Source organism: Vulpes lagopus, chromosome 11 (assembly GCF_018345385.1).
Source record: "Vulpes lagopus strain Blue_001 chromosome 11, ASM1834538v1, whole genome shotgun sequence".
Taxonomy (NCBI): Eukaryota; Metazoa; Chordata; class Mammalia; order Carnivora; family Canidae; genus Vulpes; species Vulpes lagopus.
In genome coordinates, this window is record NC_054834.1 from 58,486,325 (window position 1) to 58,499,084 (window position 12,760).

Consider the following 12,760-nt stretch of genomic DNA (forward strand, 5'->3'; position numbering starts at 1 on the left):
TTTTTTTCTTAACAATACATGTGAATTCCATACTCTTTATTCATGCATATTCAACAGAAATATTTGCCTCAAAAAATAGTCAAGGAAACAATATTCAAGTGAAAGGCCCTGGTTATCTTGTGGGTGCAGTCCTTCTGGAACACTGCCTCAGGCCTCGGTTTTAAAGGAGGGTCGCCTGGGTGGCTCAGCGAGCTCCACATCCAGCTCCATGCCCAGCAGGGAATCTGCTGGAGACTGTCCCTCTGCCTGTACCCCCTCATGCGCACACTCTCTGAAATAAATATTTAAAAACAAAACAAAACAAAAAGAACTGGTGGAAAGTAGATTAGTTATAGTTAGACAGCCTGGTTCGTAGATCAGATTCATCACTCAGCGCTGGGACTCTGGACAACTTACCTAAATATTTTGAACCTATTTCTTCATTTATACAATGGGGAAGATAATAATGCCATCTCACAGTGGTTTTGAGAATTAAATGAGATGGTGTAAGTTATGTACTAAGTGTTACTAACCTCCTTCCTTCCCTCCCCTGTAAGCAGTACTGGGGTAGAAAAAAAGTCAACAAGCTGTTTGCTGCAATATATATATTTTAATTCAAAGTGAATCGACAGTAATACACCATAAATTCTTATTTTGACACTCACCAAAATAGTCACCTGGAAAACCCGCTTTTTGTGACAAAGTACAGAAGGCTTGGTCACATTTAAATCACTGAGAACTAGAGAGAAATACTAGCGCAAACCGTAATAGACATTACATCCATAAAAATTTTCCCAGTCCTTATTGTAATATTGCACAGTGCAATTGCTACATGGCAAACTAGTGTAGCATAGAAGTAAAAGCAAAAACAAACCAAAGAAAGAAAGCCACAAGTCTAAAATTGTTAAACAGTTAACAGTTCAAACTTAGTAATCAAATCTATATCATTGGGTTCATTAAAACAAATCTTCCTACACCTTGCAGTGTATGATTTAACTTTTACTTAACACAAACCAAGATTAAAATTAGTAATAGAGATTCAAAAAAGTGAAAAGGCTTTGCTACTACAGTAACATATTTAAACACCCTGAAGGAAAAGAAAAGTAAATATCAGGGTATTTGGTTAAAAGAAAAAACACAATTTGCAAATTAAAGTAGTATGCAAATATGCAACTTGGAAGTCATGCAGTGTTTTATTTAAGAAAGCAGTAAAACCAAAGAAAACTGGTAAAATGGTTTTAAAGAGGGTATAAATCCAAATTCTCTCGTCAATGTTAAATTTAGATGTTAGCAGGATTGACATTTTTAATTTTTAAAACACATTTAAACGCCCATGATTGGAATCAGTTAAAAGCAATGTACTCAACTAGGGTATGCCTTTATCAAACTTTACTATTATGAAAACATTTACTATCAATTTAATAAGACCATCTGAGTCTTGGTACTGAAATACAGAAAATACGACATTTCAGGGTAGTAAACATGGCCCTGAATGACAATAAAACTGCGCCAGTTTTGTACCTGTCCTACAAACAGAAATCGATCCTTTGCACTTGGTGTTTCTGAAACATCCGCTGCCAGCATTGATTCTTTTCTGAGTGAGCAGATACCAGTGATCTGCTGGACCATATAAATAAAATTAATAAGCTGTGGAGGGCAGCAAGTTTACTTAAATAGTGACTCCATAAATTTGCCATCTGTAAATAACTTTTAAATTAATCTTAGGCTACTCGTTTTTTTTTTCTGTGTAATATATATATGTATATATATTTCTATTTATATAAAATGCATAGAATTGATTACTAAAAACACTGAAACTTGTGGGGAAAATTAAGTCCTTCATTTTCAGTGTGACTAAAAATGTACTGCTGGTTTTTATTTTATGATCTAATACTGTAATTTTTAAAATCAATTTCAGGCACATTTATTTCATTGATGATTATTAAATAAAACACTGCTTGTGTTAATGGAGTAAAGAAAAGTTTATCCATTATTAGCTTATTGTCAACGCTGCATTAGAGCTGTACTAGTGGTATGCAATTCATTTATCAAAGAAATGCTGTAAATCCAAAACATTTGGAGAGTTTTATACTCAAATGCTTTGTACTGTTTATTCCAGTAAATGCTGTAAGATTATATTCCAGATTTTTAAGGAAAAAAAAAGTTAAGTCAAGCCTGCAAGATACAGCTTTCTCAAGTGTCTACAATGCCAGTATGAAAATAAAAAATTAAGTTACATTGATAAATCCAAGTTTTTTATATGCAGTGATGAGCACAAACATTAATAGAGATAAAATACTGATGCAAATAACACACCCCAAAATAACATATGCAATTATTTTCCATCATTTACAATACAGTAGTTACAATGACACTCCAAACAGAAAAGCAAAGTAAAAAATCAAACCCCAACTTCTATTTCATGTAATTAGACTTATACAGAAATTAGAAGGCTAAATAACAACTAGTTAATCACCTAATTTCACAGCTATCTGAAGTGGCAATCGTTATATAGCAGCTTATCTATGATACATTCAAGATAAATGATACAATTTATTACTTGCCCATAAGCTAAAACACAGCCTGTTTAATACCTTTCCTTAAGTTCCACCTCTACACTACAATATACTTGAGGTCTATGCAAAAAAGTAGCTACCTTTTATATAGGAAATGGATGATTAAGTCTTTGGTGCTGTAAAAGCAACTTCATTTAAACATAACCACCACCACCACCAAAAAAAAGAAGGAAAAAAAGGGAAAAAACCCAAGACACACTTCCTAGGAAAGAAAAAGCATGTAATTTCTGTCCCTGACGGAATGTATTAAATAAGCAAACACCACCAACAAGCAAAACAAGTACTACAATGTAAAAATATTAAAAAAAAAAACCCTCTCACATGCATAAATGAAAAATTGCACACAAAGAACTCACATCTTTTCAAGCTTCAATAGTAAATATTCTGCTACTATTTATTAAATACTGCATGGTTTGCCCAAGCTAAGATGAAACCACATCATGAATCAATGAGCATTTTGCATTTTCTTTCATTACCTACTCAAAGTCATGCCTACTGCACCTCTAAACATTTTATTAAATCCAATTATACAGCAAACACTCCCAAAATAAACTTAGATTGTATTGCAGTTTCACTTAACAGTATATAAAATGCTGTGTTGTGACAGATATCAACTATCCATTAGATACTGAATCAATTTTTCTTAAGCACTACTAACTGCTTGCTTTTCTTGAAGCTAGATCATTCTGAAAAATCAGACAGCAGAATTCAGCTATAGCAAACATGCTGCCCTCTTAGTAAGGAAAAAACAGCTACGACCTGAAATCATACCACACAAAACGCAAAATGAACATTACTCTATCAAAAGAAAACTAAAGAGTAGATCTGAATTTTAAGTGCTGCAGTCCTCAACATTTATATATAGGTAATAACATTAACAACCTCAAATATTTAAGGCACTATGTGTGGGAACGGTTTACAATGCAGCTGAGATTATTGGAACAACATTTAAGAGCAAAGTCTAGGCAACATTTTGCCCATGCAAAGACACATGCAAATGTAAAGAACGATAGCTCAATTTCTTAGGTAAGTGACCCAACATTTATACACTAAGACACAGATAATACAATTCACTTGTATGCTGTAATTCTGACGTATGTGCATCTGTTGCTCTAAGTCTGTACACAGAATGGCTTCCCAAATGTGGATGTGTCTTGCACTAGTTAGAAGGCAATTTTATAAAAAATAGCAGGAGCAAAACTGGACTTCTGCTCCTGTAAGTCACCTGTCTAGAGTTACTACATAAGAAGATAACATGACCAAAGACAAGTTATACCAAATGTGCAAAACACATTAAAAGTGAATTTTTTTTAAAGCTCAAAGTTGTTTAAATTGCACCCAAGTCTACATGATTCAAAAATAATTTTCTTGTGCCATGGCTAATATTTATTAAATACCATGTTTTTATTTTTAATCAAATGTTTATATCATTGAGCTTCCTCAATATACTCTTTTTTGAGTTTTCACATATATGGATACTGGCTGAGTTTTGTTGGACTCAATGGAAATCCAGTATATGCAGGTGATGCTGCAATGTAAGAATGTGGTGGGAAGATTGGTTTGTACTGAGTCTGATGAATGGTTGGGGATGGTAATAGACGGGGATTTATGCCCACTGGGACTTGGTGAACTATGCCACTGGGATGAGAGATATTGTAAGTTGGATGCTGTAACATAGGTCTTGAGGTACATGGAGAGGCTAAGAGGTGGGCCACTGGTGCAGCACTACTGAGGGTAGCTGATGATGGGTATGGAAGTAGAGTAGGCTGTCCTCCAAGATGCGCACTTCCAGCCAGATGGGCATGCACGGCTGTGTGATTGGGACTCCCATGGGAAAGAGTGAATGGATTACTGGTAACACTAGTAGGTATATAAGCTTGCTGCCTTCGATGTCCGAAGTTTCCATTCCACTCTTGATGCCCAGATCCAAAGTGCTGAACCTATCCAAAAACGCAAACAAAAAAAGACAGAATATATATTTTATCAGTTAAAAAGCAAGGAAGAAAGGGAAATTACAAGACACTCTGTAAGTGATAATCCACAGAGGATCGCTCAGGTCTCCATTTCTACTAAGCACAGAGAAGAGTAAAATATCAATTTATACATATTAATATTAAACATTTTAATATACTTATTAAACATTTTAATATTTATTGCTATCTGTTGTGATAATATTAGCATTGCCACTACCACCACTGCTAGCAGTATCACTATCATCTTCCCATCACTACTAATCACTACCACTTGTGGAACACAAGTTTATGTATGGCTAATACAGTACATATCTGACATTATTTAATTCCAAAATGACCCTCTGCTATTATTCCCATTAACTGTGTTCCACATTTGTAGAAGAGACCTGGCCAAGGTAATATACATACTACCTGGCAAAACCAGGATTTGAACACGGGTCTGATTCCAATACCTATTATCTTTTCTTTCCCAAAGTGAAACACAACTGCTGAGCATAGCACTGACCAGGTGGAAAGTACTCAATTAAGATATGACTGTAACCACAACTAACACAACAGACGCAGCCATCAATCCATTAGTGTGCATTCTGAGTGGAAGGGTCTAAAATAAAAGACACACGAAAAAAATTGTTTAAGAGAATCTAGAAGCCTAATCTTTCTTTTTTTTTTTTTTAATGCCTATTTCTCATACTTTGCCCGTCAGCTCATTTTATTTTATTTTTTTAATTTATTTATGATAGTCACAGAGAGAGAGAGGCAGAGACACAGGCGGAGGGAGAAGCAGGCTCCATGCACCGGGAGCCTGATATGGGATTCGATCCCGGGTCTCCAGGATCACGCCCCGGGCCAAAGGCAGGCGCCAAACCGCTGCGCCACCCAGGGGTCCCAAGCCTAATCTTTCTGAAGAATTCGGGTTCTATGGATAATCTGCCTCATTATCCTATTATGAGGCCAATTTCTCTTTAGTCACGTGGGATGATGAAAAGGCATACATTTTTCAAGACTGTGTAGTTTCAGAATCTTTTTTCCCTACAAATGAAACCCTGCTGATTTTGAACCCAAAGACTCTAACAGCTTCACAAACATACCTGACTGAAGTTCAAATGCTGCTGCTGGAATGCTGATGTCAGTTTCTGCTGACGATTACCCACCGTGGAAGGCTGGTTTAATCTCCCGGGAGCGGATCGGCCTTTTATCAATGGCTGGCATATAGAATCTGGCAACGAATAAAACATTAGACAACTGATGCTTTTCCCGTTCTTATATTAAAGTTAGAAAGGTCTTCAGATATTTTACACAGTACTGATCTGACAACCTTAAAATTAAATACAGAAAAGATATCTCATGGTTTTCAGCACCGAATGATAATAGAAAAGATTTCCTTTCTGTGACAGATTTGGCAAGATCAATTGGAAATTCAGAGATGACTGTGGCAATGTTGTTCTCTAAGGTTCCAAATTAAGAATTTTTAAAGGGATAATCAGGGAAATAGGGCAGACTCAGCTTACCTGTGTTTGACATATGCTCATCGGCATTTAATCCATTCTCTAGTCCCATTGGTGGCACCACAACAGTACAAACAGCTGGTTTGGTTTCTGTGTTGGCAGAGGTTACCAGTTCTGTGTTTTGGTGAGCGTCCTCCACAAAGCTGCTCTCTGCAAAGGGACTGTCATGTCCAGAAGAGTCTGATGTTGGAGAGCCATCCACAGTATCACAGCCACTTTCCTGTTCTTCATCTGACATACTACAACAAAGTATTTTTATGAAGATTATGTTTTTCAACATTACATCTAGATATAAGTACTATCCAGGCTCTAGCAAATTAATGAGAATCATATTCAGTTATTCATATCAATTATAACTGCTACCCTGCCTGCCCAATAACATTTTTTTCATAGACTTTCTAAACACTCGTATTAGTTCTCTACTCAGACTGTTAACCCTAATTCTATCCTGTTTAAGTACATCATTCTGGCACTTACATTTTCTCTCCTTGCCTTTTCCACTTGATTATTAGTAGTTCATAAAATTCTACTTCATAAATTCCTGAGAATCTCATCAAGAGACTATAAAACATGCATTATTCTGGATAATTTAAACAAAATGTAAAAAACATAGAATCACGTGAGACCTGGATATTTCAGTCTAAATTCTAATGTTAGGATTCATACCTGCAGTGGTAATTGGGGTTCTTTTAACTAAGCAGCTATCTGAAAGGTCCTTCCCATCTCTCCAAGGGCCTACCCAGAGTCCCGTATTTCCCTTCTCTTCCTGGCTCCCTCAGACAGACTATAATAATCTCTCCCCTCTTGGAATTCCTACAGCACTTATAGTCTCTTTGTTTTTTAAGATTTTATTTATTTATTCATGAGAGACACACAAAGAGAGAGGCAGAGACATCGGCAGAGGGAGGAGAGGCAGGCTCCACGCAGGGAGCCTGATGCGGGACTTGATCCCCAGACTCCAGGATCACACCCTGAGTCAAAGGCAGACACTCAACCACTGAGCCATCCAGGTGTCCCTGACTTATGGTCTGTTTTAGTCATTCATTTCATACTTAACAATTTGAAGCATCTCTTTTTATATATCTATCTATAAAATTTATATATATATAAGTATATATATATATTTAGTCATATATATATATAAACTGCCAAACCATATTATAAGCAATTTGTAAAAAGACATGTTAAAACTTCTTTACATCTTCCAAAGTATTCAATACCATGTTTCCTGACTAAGGAAAAAAAGAGAAAACAAATATATAAAATTAAGACTTAAAGGTTTTTCAAATTTTGTTTCCACTAAAAAAAGAATTTCTAAAAATTGAGATCAAACATGTTTCACTGAGATCTTCATGGCTTATCTCTTAATGTGTTGGTATATCATGCTGGTGAGGAAAGGCTCACTACTTTAGTGGCAATGCATGTCCCCGGCAAAAAAAAAAAAAAAAAAAAAAAAGAGTAGGAAAGGAAATAAGGATAAAACCATACAAATCAATCACCAATGAGAGAAAAAAAATCATATTGGATACTTTACTGACAGTGGGTTACTACTTTATTATGCAAAAAATTCCTCTTTTATTCTGCTTAAATGTTTATTTTGCTCTATGTTCTTATTCTAAATTTAAGTAATAATTCTAGTCTACGGAGAAGTTGACATGGCTTTTTCTAGCCTTTCAAAAACAAATGCTTCTTTAAACATCATTTATTAGAACCTCAATTTTCCTACTTAGATGTGTTCTACAAATAAAAAATATTACTTAAAACCAAGTTTCTTTTAAAAAGCGATTTTGTTAAATTGTGTCCAAGAAGAGAAGCCACTGTGGTAAGCTGACAGTACTTATTAACATAACCAATAAAAAAAATCACAGGCTTTTTAGTAGACCTAATATTTATGGCATACTACCACTGAAAGTCCTTTACCTGTTCGGTCTCTTGCAAGGGGATGGGCTGGACTGCCCTGAGGAGCTGGTGCTCAGAGTACTATCAGGACTACTTAATGAACACATCCGATCTATATTCAAAGTGCTCTGGCAAGCTTCACAATCCAAACTATCTTTACATCTAGTGAAAGAGGGATGGGGAAAACAGGGGTCAAAAATGAGAAGTAGCCAAAATTTACATTATTTATTTAATGAAGGCTGGGAAGCAGTTCAGAGCGACCTACATTGACAAAAAAACTAAAAGCTTACTAATACAGAAGAAATGCGATAATCATCATGTTAATTGCTATTCAGGATGTTTACTCCAAAGGACACTGAGAGATCAGGGGTTAAGTCCCAGAAAGTTTTTTTCTCAGCACACCAGAGGGCGCCATCACTATTTAAGGATACAGTATAAACACAAGGAACTGCTTTTGGCACTTACTCTCTGAGTGAGTGTCTCTGCGACGTCTCCTCCTCATCCGTGTCACTGCTAATAGTAATCACACTCACTGCAGGGCTTGGGGAGTCAGCAATGATGATGGTTTGCCGCTGTTTGTCTGAAACTGATGAATCAGAGTCCTGCTGGACAGATGTTTCACAACAATCTCTTGCCCCTCCTTCTGAGTTATGATTGTCCTGTGTTTCTATACAACGTACTTCCTCGACATCTTTCCCATTTACTATCTTTGGAGAAATAAATGTTGAATGAGGGACATTCGTATTCTGCAATGAATTACTCCTGTAATTAAAGGAATAATGTGTCATTTCTATAATCAAAACATGTACCTAACATTTTCCTAAGATACCTAGTTAAAATGAACAACACGAAGCTTCATTTGTTCAAGATCATGTATATCATATGCTAACATATAGATCATTTCATAAATATCTCTAGAAATATCAGTGTAGATTGCAGTTACATACATTAAAATTGGTCATTTTTCGGTAAATGTGATATCTGAATGTCTAAAATTATATGTAGATAACAAATCAAAAGGGCAATAAAGACAATCTTACCAACTGAAAGCATTTATTTCCTCTCTTCCTGGCTCCCATTCCATTAGTTTTACCAAAATACCTCTGAGAAATTGAGAAGGGAGCTGGCTTAGTGTTTGTAACAAAGCTATCAAAGAGGTCATTTTGAATAAAACAGAGTGACCCTTTAGTGTACATGCAAAGTTTACTTTAAAGATTATTTTTCAAAATGCAGAGGAAAGTTAAAACATTGATACCAACCTGTTCTGGCACAATTTATTTTTCTTTGCAGTGGCAGGCTGAGGCCAGACGACATGTGCAATGCCCACACTAATTGGCTGCGGGGCTGATAAAGTTATCTGATTGGTTAGAAGAGGTTGTGGCATCACTGAGCTATAATGATTACTGTGTGAAATCATTTTCCTAGGGAGAAAGTTTAGGGAAAAAAAAAAAAACTGAATCCCTTCTAAACCAAGATCTATTTTGCAAACTTCACAAACAAGTATTTTTGTTTTTAACTTACCCCCAGTCTCCAAGCCTTTGTGAACCAGCCACCCCCTCAGAAGTTAATGCAGTAGTAGCAGGAGCCATGGGTGTTACCTGCTGCCAGGCAGGTAAGAGCATCTGCTGTGTCCTGCCAGACCACGTCTGCTACCGCAAAAGCAAAAGAAAAGCTAGTAAGTTACAAGTAATTCATCATTACTACACCTTAAGATCAAAAATATATTAAAGTAACAATCATTAATAACTATGAAAAAGTTAAGGCCAATAACCACAAAAGATCGAATTCCCATCCAGATCATTTTTACTATTTCTCAACAGCACAGGCTTTTGATCATGTGGATCAGTGCCCTTACTGGAGTATAAGGAGGACAGCACATATGCAAAAATAATTTTTTATTACCAACCTGAGAAAGAACTCCTGGTCGGATCTGTAGTGGCTGTACAGCTGGGGCCTGCGTTACAAGTGGAACTGTATTATCTACTCTTATTGAATAACTAGTGGGTTTACCATGTGTTGCAGGAATACCTGTGAAAAAGGGAAAAAAAAGGTTCTTTAATCAAAACTATTTCTGAGTTAACTTACAAAGCTCTTTTAAAATTCAGGGTGCCTGGGTGGCTCAGTCTAAGGTTAAGTATCCGCCTTTGGCAGGAATCAAGACTCGCATCGACCTCCTTGTTCAGTAGGAAGCCTGCCTGCCGCTCCCCCTCTGTCAAATAAATAATATCTTAAAAAAAAACAAAACTGTTAATTTATAAGAATTGCCAAAGTTCTGATTAGGATTTTAAAACCATCTTCTACATAAAAATGTTCATGACACTAACAAAGCACAATCTATTAGGAAAGTGAGGTTCTTTCTATCTACACTTGGTACATCATTCCAAAAATTGATATAAAGCTAACTCCTGCTGCTGCTTCAAAATGCATACCACCATGTTGAATCATTTATTTGTCTTGAAACTTCCCATTCCTTTTAAAGTTTGCTATTCTAGCTTTATTTCCTTTTCAAATAGTTTTGTCACTATGAAAAAAGACATGGAAAAGTGACTCTAGCCCAACATCCTGATCTTCTAGTAGGTAAATGTTCATCATTTCATATAAACTTATCTGTGCTTAGTATTCTCTTCTTAAAAACTAAGAGGATTAAAAAAAAAAAAAAAACCTAACAGGATCTTACACTTTTGGCACCAAAGGGGGAATGTTATAACTTCACACTTCAATGGCCATGGTGATGGTTTACATGATTCAATAAAATTCAGGGATGACACACTCATTCCAACTTCCAAAGGAAAAGCAAAAACAACTTATTATGCCTAATATGATGATACACCTAAGTTCTGACCAATGAAGCTTACTCTACTAGTATTCCTAGTAGAAAGCTGCTAAAACTCCAGGACAAACATGTTTCACTTTGCTTACCCACTAGGAAAATTAGAAAGCAGGCCTGCCAGTCATGTTAATCCTGTTAAGTGATCTTAGGTGTTTCTGAGCAGCCATAGGAGAAGAATATTACAATTGTTTTCTTTTACTGTTGAAAAATAACCTTACTTTCACTGCACAAATATAAGTATTAATCCTGAAGAGAATGTTAACTTTTTTGTGTTTATTTTTCTTCATAGAGGGTTTTATCCTACTACCAGGGCATTCTACCCCCGAGCTCCACCTAAAAAGGGATTAAGTTTAACAAAGACCTATGGATAATTTTTTTAAGACTAACCTTCTTACCCTTCCAAAAAATCATGTCCTGATTGGCAAATTCTCCAAGAAATGGAATATAAGCACACTCAGGCGGTGTAGATATATGGCAGCAATAGACCATCTCATCAGAGAAAAAAGCAGAATTCATTTTGACAAGGATGAAAGGACAGAGCAAATTCTCAAATCCCAACAAAAATTGTGTTGCCCTTAAATTCTTCTCCTAATTGATGCCTTATAATGAGAAGAATTCTCCTATTACCTTCTCTCCTCATGAGGTCTAAATTATTTTTATCAAATTCAATGATGGTGAAGATTCCAATTTTCTATGGAGTTATTAGGCTAGCTAAAAACGTCACCATTGTTTGATCAGATTTGCTTTAATACCTGCACAGCAGGGCACAAAAGCTTAAAGGTTGTTCTAGTACAACCGGAGAATTTTGTTGGAATGTATTTGATTCTAAAATAGCAGTTTTCATCCAGAGGGGATGAATAAGTAGCTCTTCAGACTGCCAAATAATGTTAAATGCTTGTTTAATATATACTCAAATCTGTTAAATAAAAGCTTGGCTAAGTCTTTCTCAACCTTAAAAAGGTATAAAGTTATGGATATAGTACCTATATATCTATACCTACATGTGTTATGTGTAATATGGAAAATATATGAAATTCATGATGAACCTAGACACTATAACCCAAAATAAAAAATGTAAAGTGAAGTGGAATAGACATAAAATTTATTTAAAAATACAGACTGTAGTAGTGCCATAACTGCCACCCAACAGCTGCCCAACAACCATTTAAAATGTTTCTTCAGGGCAGCCCCGGTGGCGCAGTGGTTTAGCACCGCCTGAAGCCCGGGGTGTGATCCTGGGGATCCGGGATCGAGTCCCGTGTCGAGCTTCCTGCATGGAGCCTGCTTCTCCCTCTGCCTGTGTCTCTGCCTCTCCCTCGCTCTCTCTGAATAAATAAATAAATCTTTAAATAAAATAAAATGTTTCTTCAGAATGGAGTGGTGGCACATTATGAGGGAAAGTGGTAAAAAGACCAAATTGGGATTTTCTACAGAAATACTAATGCAGATTAGAGAGAAAGCTTTCATTTTTAAGCAGATACTATATACTAAGACAAAAAACAACAAATCAACATATTCATAGAGCCTACATGTCCTGCTACAACTGTACCTGTTACATAATCTAATAAGTATTTTGCTTTGTCTTATTGTTAATTCTAATTCCAAAATATTGTTCTGGACATTTAAAATTAAGGTTAGTGAGTTTGAGAGGATCTCTTTTCCTCTGTTACCCTTATTATGAACGACTCATATAGCTGTTGGCACATGTATAGAAAGGATACTAATCTTTTATTAATTATAGGTACATTCAAAGATAAAAGATTTGTCAGACACCACATTGAATGTTTTAAGAATGATGCCCGTGTTTAGAAATGTGTCTCACAAGCCCCTTAAATTTTGCTAAAAACAGAGGGCAAGCTCTGAAAAAAGAGCTGCTATTCTAAATCCTGATGAGATACCCCACACCGTAGATGAGTGACCCTCAAGCTGACTATGGCACACAGGGGAAAATTACTAGAACTTCAGAATCTGGAGAGCCTGGGTGCTCAGTGGGTTACA

The 12,760-nt window shown here is 36.0% G+C and overlaps 1 protein-coding gene across 7 annotated transcripts in view; it reads right to left on the minus strand.

Annotated features, from left to right (window-relative positions):
- Positions 1–569: 569 nt before the first annotated feature.
- HIPK3 (homeodomain interacting protein kinase 3) overlaps positions 570–12,760 on the minus strand; it is a 91,035-nt gene continuing 78,844 nt past the window's right edge. For 3 of the 7 annotated variants that reach the window (XM_041773698.1, XM_041773699.1, XM_041773700.1), the window contains 9 exons: positions 9,839–9,960; positions 9,454–9,581; positions 9,192–9,353; positions 8,973–9,035; positions 8,398–8,694; positions 7,954–8,094; positions 6,037–6,272; positions 5,617–5,744; positions 570–4,495 (listed from right to left, as the gene is read on the minus strand). In XM_041773698.1, the coding sequence (XP_041629632.1) occupies positions 4,019–4,495; positions 5,617–5,744; positions 6,037–6,272; positions 7,954–8,094; positions 8,398–8,694; positions 8,973–9,035; positions 9,192–9,353; positions 9,454–9,581; positions 9,839–9,960 (1,754 nt within the window). In that variant the 3' untranslated portion in view covers positions 570–4,018. The remainder of the gene's footprint in view (positions 4,496–5,616; positions 5,745–6,036; positions 6,273–7,953; positions 8,095–8,397; positions 8,695–8,972; positions 9,036–9,191; positions 9,354–9,453; positions 9,582–9,838; positions 9,961–12,760) is intronic. The other 4 variants (XM_041773701.1, XM_041773704.1, XM_041773702.1 and 1 more) reach the window with 4 other exon arrangements.